Source organism: Euphorbia lathyris, chromosome 9 (genome assembly GCF_963576675.1).
Source record: "Euphorbia lathyris chromosome 9, ddEupLath1.1, whole genome shotgun sequence".
NCBI lineage: Eukaryota > Viridiplantae > Streptophyta > Magnoliopsida > Malpighiales > Euphorbiaceae > Euphorbia > Euphorbia lathyris.
Window position 1 is genome coordinate 71,346,852 of NC_088918.1, and position 18,819 is coordinate 71,365,670.

General features: G+C 36.7%; 1 protein-coding gene across 1 annotated transcript; it reads right to left on the minus strand.

Annotated features, from left to right (window-relative positions):
• Positions 1 to 7,106: 7,106 nt before the first annotated feature.
• LOC136207418 (cytokinin riboside 5'-monophosphate phosphoribohydrolase LOG7-like) lies at positions 7,107 to 7,790 on the minus strand. Its single transcript, XM_065998676.1, has 4 exons — positions 7,669 to 7,790; positions 7,492 to 7,590; positions 7,378 to 7,408; positions 7,107 to 7,298 (listed from the first exon to the last, which is right to left on the minus strand). Exons 1-4 carry the CDS (start codon positions 7,788 to 7,790, stop codon positions 7,107 to 7,109), a joined length of 444 nt encoding a protein of 147 aa, XP_065854748.1.
• Between the last annotated feature and the right edge of the window lie 11,029 nt (positions 7,791 to 18,819).

Here is an 18,819-nt window from a genome sequence, read left to right on the forward strand (position 1 = left end):
ATACTCAACTCACCTCTCCGCTCATGCTCGCACTGACACATTCATTTATAAACCCGATGATGGCAAAACAGGGGAGACAAGTCAAGGAGGAACTCAGCTTGCAGGTAATGCCTCAGGAAGCAAAGACAAAGGCAAAGGAATAGCTAAAGCTGACCACCAAGCTCAGAAGAAGAAGAACTAGATATAGTCTAGTAAATGTTTAGAACTTAGCATAGAAACCTTCATATATGTGTTTGCCTTATTCTTCTTGTTCAATCATTGCCAAGTACTATTTTCTCAATATAGTCGATAAAATTGAACAAACAAATTAAGAAGTAAAACATACTCAGTATACATTAACACTAAAATATTTAGGTAATAAACTGAGTAACAACATACTTCTAATATTTTTGAAAGCTGACTTAAATTCAAAAAGTTCAGATCTTGAAATATCCAACATTAAACTAAGTCAGTATACACAAATAATTCAATTAAATCTTGGAAGGTTTAGAATTAAGTTAAGACAATATGTGCAACCCTTACGGGGGAGTCATTTCAAAAATATATCAATCATGGGGTAACTTATAACTGAGTTCCATAATTATGTATTTTGCTAACATCAAAATGGGGGAGTTTATTGAAACACCTTTTCACAAGATTTTGATTTGACAAAATCATCCACGATTAAGAGGCAATTAAATTTAAATGCTTTGATTTAATTGTACTAATGTGTTTGTTCAATATTGAGTGCAAAAATATATATATAAAGTAAGACAAGTCAAAAGTCAGCATAAGCCAAAAGCTGAGTGGAACGGAACTCAGCATGAAAGGATAGAATTTGAGTAAAGTAGAACTCAGCATCAGAAGCTTCTTTCAAAGTTGCCAGAACAAAGCTGACTAAATTAGAAGACTCCTTCAGAATTGAATAAACAAGAACGGAGCTGACTAAGAAGGAACTCAGTATAGAAGTTGAACATTCGAAGATAACGGATGAAGCTGAGTAACAGTCAGGACAGCATGAAAGATCCGTTCACTAAAGGACAAAGTTTGCCAATCTTCTGCACCAATAATTAAAACCTCGAAAGCACACAGAAGACTAATTCCAAGAATCATGGGTCTGTGGATTATTGGTAAAAGACAACTGGCACAAAAATGCAAGAAGAAAAAACCTGACGCCTGAAGAAAACAGAAAAAGGGAATGGCGGAACAGTTTGAAGCTGACCAGAAGTTGTCTCCTAAAAGAGCCGTTTTGGACACAACGGCTAAATCATCTCAAATGATCCAATCTTCAAAATTTCATCTATAAAAGGACAATGGTAGTTCTTGGATCATTTGCCCAAGCATCAAAAGAAAAATACAAGAGAGAAAATTCTGAAAGCACTCAAATACAAAAAGATATTACACCAACTTTTATATTCTCTGTGTAAATGCTAGATTGATTGTTTTGTAATCATCTAAAGTGTTCTTTAGTTGAAAAAGAACAAGTGTGTGATCAATAGGAATATTGAGAGTGTTGAGCTGAGTACTTGGTTGTAAGTATTCAGTGGTAGAAAAATCTAAGTGCTGGGTTGTAGTACTTAGTAGGAGCTGAGTAGACGAATAGAGGACATACTCTTGCATAATCACTGCCTTGTAAAGGGTTTGTGCTCTACCTTGAAAGAGCTCAGTATTGGATGGAAAATCCCAGGAGGAACTGGGGACTCGACGTAGGCAGAGAGGCCGAACCAGGATAAGTCGTGCTGAGTAACTTCTAAACTCTCTCTCTCAATATATATATATATGTGCATGTGTTGCTTGTTGTATTTACTCAGCTTATAAATTGTTAAAACTGAAACTGAGTAAATCTGAGTGCTAAGTTGGAAGCTGACTTTTCAAGTGTCAATTCCCAACTCTCAAGTCAAGCAGTCTTAGTCAGCATAGAACTAAAACTGTCTGACTAATCAAACGCCCGTGCTGACCAACACGCTGAGTTATCAAACTCTTAAAACTACATTAAGTCAGCATAATTAAAAGCGAAAAAGTTACATTAGTTCCTAACCCCCCCTTGGAACTAATTACTAGGGACCAACAATATTTACTCAGCATATAAACTGTTTAAAGCTGACACTGAGTAAATTAGAGTGCTGAGTTGGAAGCTGACCACTAACGTGTCAATTCCCAACTCACAAGTGAAACAGTCTTAGTCAACATCTAACTAAAGTTGTCTTACACTAAGATCGGCCAAGCTGGCCAAAGCTGAGTTAATAAACTCACCAAAATTATCAAGTCAGCAAGATTAATTAGCGAAAAAGTTACATTAGTTCCTAACCCCCCATTGGAACTAATCACACGGGACCAACACTCCAGTCCATACACAGTTTCCATTTTCCATGTTTTTACAAATCTAAATTTATTTAATTCTTTACTAGATCAACAAGAACTAAATAAATATTAACTTTTTAGTGCAATTTGTAAAGAATAGAACAATTAAGAACTATATTATTTCTTTAAAAAAAAACTATATTATTGTGGGATAATATCCAAATTTAGCTGTATAGTTATTGGGAAGAATCAATTTAGTCCCCTATGTACAAAATTGTAATTTATCCCTATTAATATTGTTAAAAGAAAAATTATGAAATAAATTCTAGAGGTCCCTTGTGCTATTATTATTAAGAAGTTGTAATTAAAAAAAGACAATATATGTGACTGTTATTGACTTGTGATTCCATTTTAGCAACATGTATTCTTATTTTCTATATATGACTACTATTAAATTTAGACACCGGAATAATACTAATTATTTATATGAATACTTTTAACAATTTATATTTTATTAAGTGGATTACTATATCAAGCCCCAATTTCCCACCCTCAGTCCCGAAAAAAGACGATACCGCCACTTAGCAAAAATTTGAAAACCCTAAACTCTCTCAAACTCTCCCAAACTCATTTCTTTCTGAAATCAGAGATTACATGTATAATGGATGACAATCCGTCATCCCCGGGAAGAGACGAGAACGACCAAGCCGCCGAAGTCGAGATATTTTTCCGTTTGAGCATATTTGTCTTCGGTTTAATAATTTCCTTGGGACTGTCGGGCGTGTGAACATGATGCCCCACCTTGTGGTGGGGCGTGATATACACACGTCCAGTAGTCTAAAAATTGAATTTAGGGGTTTAGGCCCCGAAACATTATCGAACTTGATCGTAATTGAGTCTAATGTTCATTAGTTATCATTCGCAGGTTCCGTTAGAAGACTTCGGAGGTAACATTGTCGATTACAGTGGGGAATTTTATCCTGTACAGACGTTTAAAACATACCAGGAAGCTGTTAACTGGGCAAAACAGACGGCGATTTGGCTTGGCTTCGAGTTAACTATAGCTTCTCACAAGACAGGGGGTAAGTTAAAATGGATATTGGTTAAATGTGCCCGTGGTATAAAGAATACTCAAAGGACTAGGGATAGGGATATGGAGGAAGTAGTACGGAGGAATACGAAAACAAAATACTGTGGTTGCAAATTCCAGGTGAAGGTTCTGGAAATCGCTGAATTAGGGGGTTGGGTGGTGAATGGTGTTGCTGGAGATAGAGGACATCATAATGATGGATTGGTTGTATATCGTCAGGGCTATTGATAGATGAGTGGACTAAGTCCCGCTTTAAAAAAAATTGTTCGTCAAATGAGTGCAGCTCAAGCAAAGCCTTGAGCTATTTTTGCAACAATTAAAGAAAAACATCCTCAGGATTGCCTGACCCAAAGACATGTGTATAATTACAGGAAAAAATAAGGACTAAGAGTTTTAAGGGTCGGGATGTAATCAATTAGTTTTATCGGCTTGCTATAGATATGGATTACATACATTGGATGCAAGCGGAACCGGGCAGCAATGTTGTGACTCACCTCTTTATGGCATATCCTACTTCGATCACCCTGTTCCAATCCTACTACTTGTTTGTTGGTATGGATTCAACATATAAAACAAACAAGTATAAAATGCCATTTTTTGAGATCATTGGAATGACGCCTTCAAACAAGAACTTCTTGATCGCCTATGTAATTATGAAGGATGAGACTGAGGGTAGTTATATGTGGATTTTAGGAAAATTGAGGCTTTTGCTTGGTTCTGATGTGCATCTGACAACCATTGCTACTGACCGGGAGTTAGGATTGATGAGACCGGTTAGTGAGGTTTTTCCTGAAACTCATCATTTGTTGTGTACATGGCATATTAATAAAGATGTGGAGGATAGAGTAGGCAAGTTGATTGGAATGAAGGATTTTAGAGAAATTTTTAAGAATACCAAATGGAAAAAATAATTAAAGCGCCGATAGTAGCCAAATATGAGGAGGCAGTGATAAGCATGAAGAATACTTCTGCCAAATGGCCTCGTGTGATACAATATGTGGAGACCACATGGCTAGTGCATAAGGAGAAGTTCGATCGAGCATGGACGAACAATGTGTTGCACTTAGGAAACACAACAACATGTCGAGTAGAGAGTTCACATGCACAGTTGAAGCAGTGATTGAATTCATCTACTGGTGCACTCGGTATAGTGTGGGCGAAGGTGAACAAGGACATTGAGGCTCAGATTGATGCGATCAAGTAAGACATTTTTTCTGTTATTAAATTTAATCTTTTTAATTGTAATAAATTAGTTTTGTAATGTTTTACTATATATAACTAGATACTCACTTGAGGACTCGAGACGAAGATCTGCGTGTCTCACTGTGTAGCTCCTTTCACTTACCTCAACTTACATGTTTTACATTATTGTTTGCGTAACTGTATGATGAGATGGTGTGTATGCACGAATTGAGTGTGGATGTGTTTTGCCCATGACTCATGGTATTTCTTGTGTATGTGAAATTAAAAAATATATTGATTCGAATACGTCGGTTAGTCTGGAGCGCATCCATCCTTTTTGGAGAAATCTTGCATTTGATGGTTTGAGTGACATACCAGTTACTGCTCTCATATATGGTGATCGGTCCGAGGATCACCGGTTTTTTCACTCTCTTGTGGAAAAGGTTGACAAATTAGATCCTACAATGGTGCGTAGCATATCTGTCTACATCCATGATCAAATTAACCCGGATCAAGGCAGTTACAAAGAACCTGAGGTCAAAGACACAGTTAAGGGTAGACCAAAGGGGAGTTCATCTACGAAGCAGAATTCGAGTGCATGGGAGTACAGTCAGGGTGCACCTGGTTGTGCTCGGTCTTCTACTTCGAGGAGTAGTCGTACTCGAGGCCGAAGCTCATCATCCTCTATACATAACAATGAGATGCCGGGTATATTTTATTTTCGTAATAAATAAGTTCATGTTAAAGTAAATATATTATCACTAACGAACTTCATATGTTCATATTTGCAGCCGGATTTGATGCGAATATCAGCCGATACCAATATTTACATAGGGTTCAGGGACTAATCGTACCATATATTACTGGATACCTAGATGTTGTATCAGATGGTAACTGTGGATTTCGTGTTTTAGCCGACGCCATCACAAATAATCAGGAGGAGTGGAAGCCGTTGAGAGTGCTTATAGAAAATGAGATACGGGCCCTCCGTGATCTGTATGAGCCAGTGTTATGGAACCGAGTAGATGATGCCCTCACGTGTATTAGATGGACAGGAGCGAGGTGTGGTCAATCTCACTGGATGGTGAGTCCGGATGACTTATATGCTGCTACATCTGTGTTGAATGCAGTGATATTCCTTTTTACTGCGCCACAATTAGGATGTTGTACTATACTGCCGATGCGTTCGGACGATGGAAGACCACCGGAGCGAGAGATTGTCATTTGTCATTTGAGGAGTTATGAACAATAGATACGTTTTTATTTAAGACCTGGATTTCCAGTGCCTCCCATTGCCAGCCAATGACATAGATTTCGTGATCCGAGTATTCGTCACTTGGACAATATTTATGCTGACAGGAGAGCGGCTTGGACTAGATTACATCAATGTATACGAATTTATATGTTTTAATTGATAATATTTATTCATGGACTTATATTATTGTTACAGGCTTTAATTAAAATTGTATGGTATTTACAGGTTTTAATTAAAATTGTGTAGTGTTTAGTGTTTACAGGCATTTACAGGTTTAATCCTTAAACGGGCTAATTTTTTTTTCCCGTTTGACACGCAGGCATGTGGCTATCAAGCCCCACCGTGTGGTGGGGCGTGATAGCCACACGCCTCACCTTGTGGTGAGGCGTGTGGCTATCACGCCTCACCGCACGGTGAGGCGTGTGTCGGAAGGAAAAAAAATAGCCTTTTTCCATCCCCAATCCTTGAAAGGGCATTTTCATCCTTTCACGGGGCTAGGGGTGGGAATTGGTGGATGAGTATAACAACACCCTTTATTAATTATTGTATTGAAATTTAATAAGTTTTAAATTTTATAAAAAAAAAATGAATTGGAGGCATCCCTAAATAGGAAGCTATAAGCGGATGCCTATAAGGACTCTTTGTAAAGCTACTCCTCAAGTTAAATCCAAACACTATAAATATAATTCGATTTTTCATATCATATAATCGATATCGACCATACCGAACCTGAACCTAAATTTTCTGTTAAAAAAACTCAATTACAATTTTCCCTTGTTAATTAAATTTGGAAATGTACTATGTTGAAATCTATTATTTTGTATGGAATGTTTTAAGAAATCAATTACTTGTTTGTTGTTTTATTGGGTAAATTACATACGTGGTGTACAACTTTTACCCGTAATCACACTTTGGTGTAAAACCAAAATTTTATCACACTAAACTGTACAACCTTTTAGTGACCTCCCACTAAAGTGTACAGCAGGTAAAAATGACCGGTCAATGCTCAGTCAACGCGTCACCTCAGCTTTGATCGGTCAAAAAGTCAAAAAAATCCAACCATTTAATATAAAATTACTTCTATACCCCTATCTCTTCATATCTTCATCTTCTTCCTTCTATTTCTTTCTCTCTCTTCAAATTTGTTTCTCTCTCTAACCTCTCTCTTTGAATTTCTTTATCTCTCTAGCCTCTCTCACTAAAATCCCCTAATCTATCTTTGAGAATACAATACAATAACTCCTTTTCCTCAAATTAATCTCACTTTAATTATTACAATTAACTCTTCTAATTTTATAATTAATTAACATAACTAATTACCGGCTTTTCATGGATTCTAAGCTGAGCCCATGTGATCACTTCCAGAAGCTCTTCCAAGGTTCCATAACCACCTGGTAATGCTATAAAAGCATCAGCTTGGCGAGCCATCTCCGCCTTGCGCTGGTGCATGCCGGATACATCTCTTACTTTCCCTACTGTCTCTCCGGTAATCTGATAATAACAATTTATTAATCACCGTATAATCAACTCCGGTTAAACGGATTTAACTCTTAATTACTAAATTAATTACCTCTCGGGGCATAAGAGTCTTTGGTATCACTCTGCAAAACAAAATCAAAAAATCAGAATGTAAATTCAATTATGAGAAAAACAGAGAGATAATTCTCCGGTTAAATTAAATTACCCCAAGACATGGCGGCTGCCGTCGTAAACAGCTTGAGAAACCAGGCCCATTAAACCGATACTTCCTCCGCCATAAACCAGATCAATGTTCCTTTCAACCTGTAATTAGTGATTGGGGTTAAGCTAATTAAGTTGATTTAGCCCCCAATTAATGAGAAAACAGAGGAAGTTTTATATCAGTTGATGGGCAAGTTGAAGAGCGGAAAGCTGGAAGCTAGGGTTTTTGTCGGGGTTGCTGCCGCAGAAAACACAGATACGTCTGAATCTGGAAATGATGGAAGGTAGGTGTTGAGTTTCCATAATTGGGATTTTGTATTTGATCAAACACAGACCCGAAAAGGAAAAGGAGTTATTGTATTGTTGAGAAGTCTGATATCAATTGAAATTGAAATTGAAATTGATAATTCTGTTTTCAAAGGGAGAGGTTAGAGAGATAAAGAAATTCAAAGAGAGAGATTAGAGAGAGAAATAAATTTGAAGAGAGAGAAAGAAATAGAAGGAAGAAGATGAAGATATGAAGAGATAGGGGTATAAAAGTAATTTTATATTAAGTGGTTGAATTTTTTTGACTTTTTGACCGGTCAAAGCTGAGGTGGCGCGTTGACTGAGCATTGACCGGTCATTTTTACCTGCTGTACACTTTAGTGGGAGGTCACTAAAAGGTTGTACAGTTTAGTGTGATAAAATTTTGGTTGTACACCAAAGTGTGATTACGGGTAAAGGTTGTACACCATGTATGTAATTTACCCTTGTTTTATATATAAGATTCCCAATTAATTTGAAAGATACCAATGCGTGAGTTGCACGTGCAACACAATCTGCAAATAGCTTTCCCAAATATTCTATTGGGAGCTTAAAAATAACAAAAAAATTCTCCAAATAATACGATTTAACATATACTTTTAATTTTTTTTATAAGAACATATATTATTCCATTAAAACTTTATTTAATAAGTCTTCAATTCTGAATAACATTTCCGATTAGTTTTGGGATGACCAATCAATAGCAAACATTCAGGAGGACCGAGCATTCGACATTCCCTCTTTGATGCTTAAGTCTGTAAGTAATGCTGTAATCGAGTCGAGCCGAGCTTTGGCCTGTTCAAACTCGGCTCGCTATAAAATTAACGAGCTCGAATCCAAGCCGAGCTTGCTATAAAATTAACGAGCCGAGCTCAAGCCAAGCTTTCGCTTGCTCAACGAGCTTGAGCCGAGCTTCGAGCTTGTTTCGAACCCAAAATCCTCTTTTGAACTTGGTTCATTAAGAAAATTATCTAACCATGAATTGTTTGTGAGTAAATTGTTAATTATATTTGTAAAGTTTGCTCGCAAATAACTCTTTAATTGTATACATAAACAAGCAAAGTTCGTGAATAAATAAAAAGATGCTTACAAATAGTTCGTCTATTACTCATTTATTATGTTTGTGAACGAACTCATCTAATAGCAAATGAAATAATATTAAGTTTAGATATTCGTAAACTAACACAAAACTATATAGTTTTCTACAAAACTAAAATTTGTTCATAAATGTTCTAATCGAGCCTGTTCGCGAGCTTTCGAGCCGAGCTTTGGCCTGCTCAAGCTTGACTCGTTTATGAACCGAGCCAATAAATCATGTTCACGAGCGGCTCGTTTACAAATCGAGCCGAGTCGAGCCGAGCTTTTATCAAGCCGCTCATGAGCGGCTCTGTTCATTTACAGCCCTATCAGTAAGGTACTTTGGATAAAGTATGAACTTAAAAGCAATCTATAAGTGAGAGAATGAATCGTAATGTACATTGTCTCCTATTTCTTCAGCTATTTATAGATAATAGCATATCTAATTGTTTCCTACTTTTCACGTGTAAACTTCTGGTTGGATTTGGTAATGCATATTTCCTCGTATAGGTCATTGATTGGGTTCAAACTGCTTTTCCTTTTTATCATTCCGTAATATACAACATATTTTAGGGAAAGGAAGTGTACCCTTACGATCTGAATCAATAATTGATCCACATGTTAAGCTGGTTAATTTTCAGATGAAGCCTTTATATTGTTGTACATGTCACGACCTTTAGCTTGATTTAGCATGTGCCTTAATATAAGCCCATTTTGCTGCTTCGACGGGCCTGATTATTATAACCTATATCTGGAGGTAAGGGAAAGTTTTGATGGATAAATGTTCAATCTTCCTATCATTTTAAGAAAAAAACTTCAGAACTTGGGAAACCACATGTGATCTTTGCCAGGAGCTTAGAGTTATCTAATCCTGAATTCAGCGACGAAGACGACAGGGGGACTGGAAGGGGCCAGTCCCCCTGGATTTCGGAACCGCTTCTTATCATGGATGATTTTCGAGTCCTCGAGTCGTTAGAACTAGTCCTATTACGGATGGTTTTGGCTGTCTCTTCCCGATAAAGTAAGGTTTAGAGTGGTTAATTAATTCATTGAGTTTGTATTTAATTACAAAAATCCAACTTGATTAATATATGATAGACGATAAATTTTTCTAAATTTGTTTAAAACTACTCCATCTTACTTCTGTAGTCCAAATCTAGCTTAAATTTGAGAAGTTTTGCATTGGTATGTAAAAATTGATTTTAAACCATTCAGATAATAACATATATATATATATATACAAAAACAATTTAAACAAGTTCGATTTAATAATAATGCGTATAAAATTAGCCCCTAATAGACGGATCACCAATTGCTGATTTTGTTGATGTAGATGGGTATAGTGGGGATATCCGGATGTTCTGGATAATGCTCACATTGATGTTAACATTGTTTGCTCGAATAAAAAGTTTATTCACTCAACGAATTTTATGATTGGTGGTTCGGACCTCACGAACCTTTGGTTAGTTGTTAGTTCCCTGAAGCGGGTTAGATCAAAGTGAATTGTGATGGGGTTATAATGTAGATTAAATCGATGTGAACGGTTTTAATCATAAACCGATAAAGAATACAATCTTTTTAAGTCTAGTTTGAAGGTTGAATAAACCTAAAAAGATGAATCTTTGCTCCAACGGAGGTTCAAATGTTCAATCTCATAAAAGTTGTCTTTCAATAAAAAAAATAGGGTTTTATACTTTCTCCAATTTAAGAACAAAAGACTAAAAGCCCACACTAGGGTTACAAGTCTAGTTAATACAGTTAAACCTCGATAAATGAATGTTCGATAATGTAATAACCTCGTTTATATAATAAATTCTTTCGGTCCCGACTTGGGCCAATGGACTAAAGTAATAACCTCGCTAAATGCACTAAGTAATAAAAATATATAAATCCTTAAGGGCCCAATGAAAATATAAATTAATAATTATTGAATTACATACAATATATATATATATATATATAAACCAAAACCTTTCAATCAATCAACTAGAAGTCATTTCTTCTGAAAAAATGCATCTATAGTGGATTGTTTTTTCTTTCCACCTAAACCAAAATGAACATCATCCTTAATTTGGAATATATCTTCTACTTTTTATATCTAAATAGTAAACCCTTTCATTTGTTATGTACATGAACTTAGTTTTAAATGCATTAAGTTTCACAAAAAAAAAAAATTAAACGTCTCTAGATTCAAGTAATACTTTAATTGATGTTTTTTTTTTCTTACCACATACAATGTATGCATTTTACAATGAAAAATTATCTATAAAATAATAAATATTGATTTATCGATAAATAAATAATTTATTTTTTTTTAATTGAAATACGGATCTAGCCCAATGGGAAGTCCAACCAGGTTGGCATCCCTGAAAAGGAAAAGAACCAAATATATAAATGAAGAGATGAAAAAAGTATGAAACCAGCACAAAGAATGTTTTAAGAAAATCTAAACATATCCCTACCAAGGGCATTATCTCTAGCAAGAAGAGAGCAGAAGTCTGGAAGGGTATTCCACATTTGTAAATCTGAGGCCAGACGTCCGTAATTAGCAAGAGCGTCCGCCACTTGATTTCCCTCACGGAACACATGAGAGACAACCACCTGAATATGTGTCATTGAATCTAAACAATTTAACCAATCCACACGCATTGTCCAGGGAATGATCTGCGCACGGGCACGGAAAATTCGAATAACGTAAGTCGAGTCACTTTCAATCCAGAGACGAGTCCATCCACGTGACCTCGCAATTGAAACTGCAAAAATAGCGGCTTGCAATTCCGCCATGTGTACCAAAGCACAATCAAGGGGGAAGGCAAATGACCCAAGGGGATGCCCCTGACTATTTCGAAAAACCACACCGCAACCAGCTCTACCCGAGATCACGGAGGCATCAGTGTTAGCTTTAATCCAATCAGACGGAGGGGGCTGCCATCTAACTTCAATGATTCGAGGGGCCCTATGATGACGAGCGTTTAACCTGAGATTGTGGAGAATAGATAACTCTACAACAGAATTCCAAACCGATCCGTTGCTGATTCTATCAGAGCTACGAATTGCAGACCAAAGACAGCGTAATGCCTCATGAATGTTTGGTGGCTTGCTCTCAAAAATAGCAGCATTTCTTACAGACCAGATCAACCAAACAGCGTTGACAATCGCGACCTGCCAGAGGGAAAGGACGTGCGAACTGAACTTGTGTGAGAAGGCGTGTTGTAAGAGGGTCTGTAGAGAAGAATCAAGTACAAGTCTTCTACCAAATAAAGCCGATATGCTGAACCAGATTTGGGAAGCAAAGGGGCAATGAACAAGCAAATGGTCACTCGTCTCATAAGCCATTAAACAGACCAGACAACGAGATATTAGTGGCAGACCTCTAGTACGGAGCGCATCATGAGTTGGTAAAGCGCTCCAGTATGCACGCCAGCAAACCATGGAGTGCGACGACCGAATAAAAGGTTTCCAAATTGACTGAAAAACCAAAGGCAAAGTCGGAGGAGCACGTAGCCAGTGATAGAATAACTTTACCGTGAAGAGACCATTGCTCGCAGGTCTTCAAAAACATAAATCATATTCAGAGCCATTTCCATGCATATTCTGGATGCGTTGGTGCAACGGACTAGCCAGCATCGGAAGATCCCGCCAGTTGCCATTTTCATAAAAATCTGAGATTCTATCACTGAGCTTCAAACGGTTTGACATAGAAATCCCAAGATGTTCAGCCAGGGGAGGCAAAATCCATTCCGAATTCCAGAATGACAACTCAGAAGATGATGCAAATGACAAAAAATAATTCTCCCGTAACTTGAGATAGGCGGCGTTGATAGACCACCAAACAGACGATCGCTGCAATCGAAACTTTGGCATACCAGCCCTGTTTAGAAACCACATCCTCAACAAATTAAAGCATAAAGAATTAGAGGAAAGAAAGCCCCACGCCAATTTACCATTCATAGCCAAGTTAAGGGTCGAGAGGTGTTTAATACCCAACCCTCCTTCCTTTAAGGACTTTAAGCAAACCTTCCAGGGAACAGTAACAAGCTTTTTGGACAAAACTGAACCCGTCCAAATGAAATTCCTCATGTGTCTATTGAGTCTATTTAGCAAACTCACAGGCCATTTGTAAACCATAAAGGTGTGGATCAGAGAGCTAGTGATAACTGAATTAACAAGTGTCAGCCTACCAGCCATAGAGAGAGACGTCCCCACCCAGCGCGAGAAAGAGAGAATAATTCTATCCGCAGTCGCCGCAAGGTATTTAGCTCTTGGGATCCCTTGAAAAAGAGGAACGCCCAAGTAATTAAACGGGAGAGATCCAATTTTGATTCCAATTAGACCCGCCAATCTGTTCCGACGTCTGAGTAAGATCGAATCCCCGAAGAAAATCTCAGACTTCTGCCAATTCACTAATTGTCCAGATAGAGAGCCATATAAATCAAAAATATCCATGAGAGCATGTATGTTCGAGATGTTTGCCCTGCAGAAAACTAAAATATCATCTGCATAAAACAAGTGCGAAGGCATTACAGAAGAAGTAGAATAACCCATCGGAGACAGCGACCCACGCAGGGTGTGAGCATTGATAAAACGGCTAAGGAAATCCTCCGCTAAACCAAATAGAAGAGGAGAAAGAGGATCTCCTTGTCTTACTCCTCGAGAGCAAGAGAAATACCCAGCAGATCCATTAGCAGTGAGAATCGATATATGAGCCGAAGAGAGTATCACATGAATCCAATCAATGAATTGAGAGGAAAAACCAAACGACTTAAGAACTTCAAGCAGAAATTGCCAGTTTAACCTATCAAAGGCTTTCCTAATGTCCACCTTCAGGCACATGTTACCACCAAAACATTTTTTATTCAAGAGATTGACACCTTCAGAAGCGATTGCAATGATTTATTCATTTATCGATAAATAAATAATCTCGCTTAATGAATATTTTTTCCGGTCCCAAGGATATACATTTATCGAGGTATTACTGTATGTCTAGGGGTAAAATAGGGGTAAGGAATAATTAATGACAGTAATGTAAATAAAGGATAGTGGCAAGACAGTAAATAAGAGGTGGTAGCTCTTGTTCCTTACGTGAAGAACTTGGGGAGGAAGTATTCCTCAACCAGACACGCTCCGCGTGGTGCATTTCACGCTTCGTGTGGGTGAGTTCCTGAACTTGGCTCGTTTTGGCTGGTCTCTCCACGCTCCGCGTGGGTGAATTTCTGAGTTTTCTCCTCTTTGGCTGGATCTCCCTGGCCTTCACGAGCCTTGAGTCCACACTCCGTGTATCCTTTTCCATGCTCTGCGTGACTTGGCTCTTGATCACTCGAGCAAGCGATGTCCTCATCAGACTAGTAAATGTAACATCGGCACAGCTGCATGATGGGGTAATTCGAAATGACAAGGGGTTCTCATCATTGTTATTGGCTAAATGATAAATGCAAATATATTTTGAAGAGTGTTGAGCGATTTCCGCAAGTGCACGGTATACGCTTGTAGTAATAAAAGATATTGAACCCACAGGGAACGCTTTTTAACTAAAACTTTATTTAATTCGGTTTTAATCTCGTGTTTAGGTTTAATAAAAGAAATACGTTTAATTGATTGAATTGGTTTTGGTAAATTAGGATTAGATAGAAGGATTATATTGATTTTAGAGAACAGTTCCGTCTTTGTGGTTTTGATTACAAGACAGATATTTCCGCAATTGGAATAAAATAGAACTTATTTTCATAAAGCAAAGAAAACAACTTTAACTTTGTAAGATTATGGACATGTAACAATATAGCGATTTATTCAATTAAATGGCTTCGAACCATAGAAATCCCCCTGATGTTGAGGTGATTCCTACCTTAATCAAACTAGTATTTTATGTCTGATAAGCCGCGATCAGCGATTATGTCATCCATAAAAACTAAATCTGTCAAGTGTTCAACAAAGTTCTTATATGAATAAGATGGAATAGAACGTTTTAATAAAAACACCAATTTATCATTTTGAAAATCATTTTGTCAAAACAATATCAAAATAACAACAGTAAGAATGTATTGAATAAATAAGTATATCATTAATGAAATGTGAATTTTCACAAGTTAATAGAGAAGTAGAAACTTGGATAGCATTGTAACGAAAACCTTGAGATCCGGGTCGTCAATCTTTCTCTCAAACTCCGTAGGTTCGTCAAACCTCATGCGCTTCAGCCGTCAATTCTTCTCGCTGGATCTTCGGAATAGAGACTGATCTCGTCCACTACCAGAATGAAAACTAAACTAATACTGTTTATAACTAATTTAATAACAATTCGTGTACAGCATGATTGTTTACATAGAAATGAAATCTAAACTTTCTGATTCTTTTCTGAATCAAAAACTCAACATAATAACTTCCTTCTCTAATTTCTCTAACTTTCTCCAACCTTGATTTCTTGAAATGGATCACTTATTTATAGTTGTTGAAGGGTTGTAAATAACGGGTCGTGTCCGCTGGTGAAGGGTTGCTTTTATCCGAACGAACAGACGCATTTTTCCGATTTAAACATGTGTTTTGTGTGCAGAAGGGTTCGCTGTCGTGACTGAGATTCTGAAAATCTCAGTCGCGACAGGGGGTATAGGGACGAGTGAAAACTTCGTTTTTCTCCCGAGCTGGCCTCCGCAAGTCTCGATTGAGATTCTCAAAATCTCAGTCGCGGCAGAGAGATGTTTCCTTGTCTCTCGACTGCTTTTCGTCCTCCTTGAGCGTTCTTCTGACTGATATGCATTCTTGGTACATTTTTTAGGTTTTTCCTCCATTTTAGCTCCGTTTTGGCTTCGTTTTCGCTCCTATTTGGATTTAACCAAATAATTAAGTACCTTGCATCAAAGAAGTAAATAAAGACGTAAAAGTATTCCAAATGAATATAATTAACATGATTTCAATGTAAATTTAACGTATTTATATATGATATTTTAGGTATATTTTGGGCTTAACAAACTCCCACACTTAAGCTTTTGCTAGTCCCGAGCAAAATTTCACTGAATTTATTCTTTAATCAATCTCTTTATAAATAGAATATATATCCATATATTCCTCTTTGAATTAGTTTAAACCAAAAGATAAACTTTTCATGGTAAATTTATACGCAAAGTATCAAACTAGCTAGTGTAAAAGAGATATATTACTCGTCTTGTATCTCAATTTTTATATTGAAGTATTCGGGACGGTGTAAGCACGCATGTTTCTGAATCTTTCGTCTCAAGGTATTTCTAAGCACAAAATTTCCTTTCCCAAACCTAAAATATTACAAATATAGATTTATTAAGGACTTTAGGTTTAATATATTTGCTTAGTTACGCTCAAGATAAGGGTGGTCTCGATCGTAACTTTATACGCATTAATTTGCTTTCATGTTCGTTTAAGAGGTACCGACCATGCCATGGGTGGACGCAATCGTTACTTAAAACTTTAAACACGTTTAATTTTTGCTTTAATTTTGAACGTTCCTTTCATACCTCGGCCGTGATAAGGGTGGTCGCAATCGTGGCCAAAAGTAAATGGTACTTAATGTTCTTCCCTTTCATACCTCGATTGTGATAAGGTTGGTCTCAATCGTGGCCAAAAGTTAAGAATACGACTACTTGATTTAATTACCATAAAAATAAAATTGGGAAAGAAAAATAGCACATTCATCCTATATTGACTTGAAATTCAACATGTATTATGGCTAAAGTTTCCTTAAAAACTTCAATTGGTTTTTAATGTAAGACGAAAAATAATATCGAGCTAAAAAGCTAAAGTTGTTAGTTTGATTTATGCCTATAAACCTAATTGAAAATTGAAAATAAGATTTATATTTATCATGAATTCATGATATAAAGTAGAGAATTGAAACTAAAGAAATTTTACTTATATACATTTACTCGAGACGTTTTGATAAAATCGTATCGGAGATTTGTAAAAAAATATTTGTAAAAATATAGCCCGTATAGAAATATTATTTCCATCAATAATGATAACCTTAAAATATGTTTAACATTATTGTGAAAGTTAAATTGTTTGAAACATATGAAATAAAAAATATATGTTTATGAAAAATAGCTATTATTTTTGAAAAGTGTTTGCACATTATATGAAAATGTTGCAATTGTTTTTGAAAAAAATGTTGCATATTATACTTGAAAATTGAATAAAAATTGAATAACAATATGCATGTATACTTTAAATAAATAGCATTCATTCTCATTCATTGCATTCATTTGTACTTTAAAAATAAAATGATATATGAAATATCTCCTCCCACACTTAATTTGGACTATGTCCTCATAGGTGCAAAAAGCGATAAAACACGAAAAATAGTACGAAATAAACCATATGAATTAGAATGGAAGATAATAGAGTACCATAACATTCAAACATTGTAATAAAGAAAATTGTACCAAATATAATTTTAAATAGTGTACCAAATTGAACAAGACATAATACTAATAACGAAAATGAGTTAAAGATGGAAAGGATAAAACCTATCAAGGTGAAGGTGGTGGAGAAGGCGTAGTCTCAACTCCTTGGCGTCGGAAGAAAGAGAGCAACCGGCGACGAGTAGATTTGTGCTCACGACTCAACGTAGTGATCCTTGAACTCATTTCGGCATTGTTGGCAACGACTTCATCTAACCGCAAATTCATGTGACGGTTATGCTCGTTCATTTGTGTCAAAACACGTTGCCATCCAACTTGTTCTTCTTCATTTGGTTCCACATTTGCTTGCTCGGTGGCATTAACATCAACATGCTCCTCCTACTCCTCCTCTTCTTCAAATTCCTCTTCATCCTCCTCATCATCATCTTGGGCACCTAAACCTTGAGAACCCGAGGCTTCACTACTCATGGTAGCAAAAACACGTCTTGTGCGATCCGCATAAGAGATAAAGGCGGGGGGTCCTAATTTCTTCAATAAATTGGCTCTTTGAAGTGCCGTGAGATCCAATGAAGGTAAACCAACATGAGGCATATTTTGATAATCCGCTAATTCACCTCGAGCGCCCAAAACAATGCCGGTAATTAAATTACCCATAGGCACTTGCTTATTGCGGGACTTGGAAGCTCGAACTAAATTAGTAAATATCATCTCAATACTATCAATTGTCAAACCCTTAAAAATAGCATCAAACACAACCAAATCACGAACTTGCACTTTTAAACTTTCAACCCGACCAAATAAGGAAAATGATAAAAACTTGTGAAAGAAGAAGATACAATCATCCTTAATTAGCTTACTAGATGTATTCTTTGGACTAAAAACATCTAAACCGGTTAAAGTATTCCAAACCGTGTGCGAATCAAAAGGCTTGGGCTTGGAATAAAAATTCCGAGTAGGAAAACCAAACCAACGGTTCATGGCCGCATACCCAACATCATAACGAACTCCATCACTCCGAAAAGAGATAACTCCTTTCTTCTTGTCATAGGTTAGAGTAACCAAAAACTCAATAATATGCGATTTAAGACTAGGAAAACGAATACTAGCAAATCGTTTCCAACCAAGAACGGTAAGAAATTCATCAATACGCTCGGTAAAAGAAAGTGTGTTTACCGTGTCGGTGTCAAGAAAAAGCATGTCGACGAAATCTATTTGGACATTAGAAAATCGGCGATATTTGCGTCCTTCGGGGTCCGACGCAATATCAAACGGTGCTCCATATTGAACCCGTAATCTAGTGATCTCGGTTGCCTTAGCTTTGTTTGCAACGGTTTTTTGTCTAGGCATAGTGATTTGTTTGTGAAATTTGTGAATGGAAAGAAGAAAATATGAAAGGATGAAAGTTAGAATAAAAAATAATGGTGGTGAATTGAGGAAGAAGAAGATGAATAGAGTAAATATTTATGAGGAAGATGAGTGAATCTTGGTATTGGGAAGAGAAAAGATGATGGATTGGTGTAAAAAGAGGTGATTTAAATAGGTGTAAGTAATAGGTAGTGATTAGGATA

Excerpts from the sequence above, each read along its gene's own strand:
- LOC136207418 (XM_065998676.1), bottom strand. The coding sequence starts at position 7,790 with ATGGAAACTCAACACCTACCTTCCATCATTTCCAGATTCAGACGTATC. Across the intron at positions 7,591-7,668 it reads CTTCAACTTGCCCATCAACT|GGTTGAAAGGAACATTGATC; the intron begins GATATAAAACTT and ends TCACTAATTACA. Across the intron at positions 7,299-7,377 it reads AGACTCTTATGCCCCGAGAG|ATTACCGGAGAGACAGTAGG; the intron begins GTAATTAATTTA and ends TGTTATTATCAG.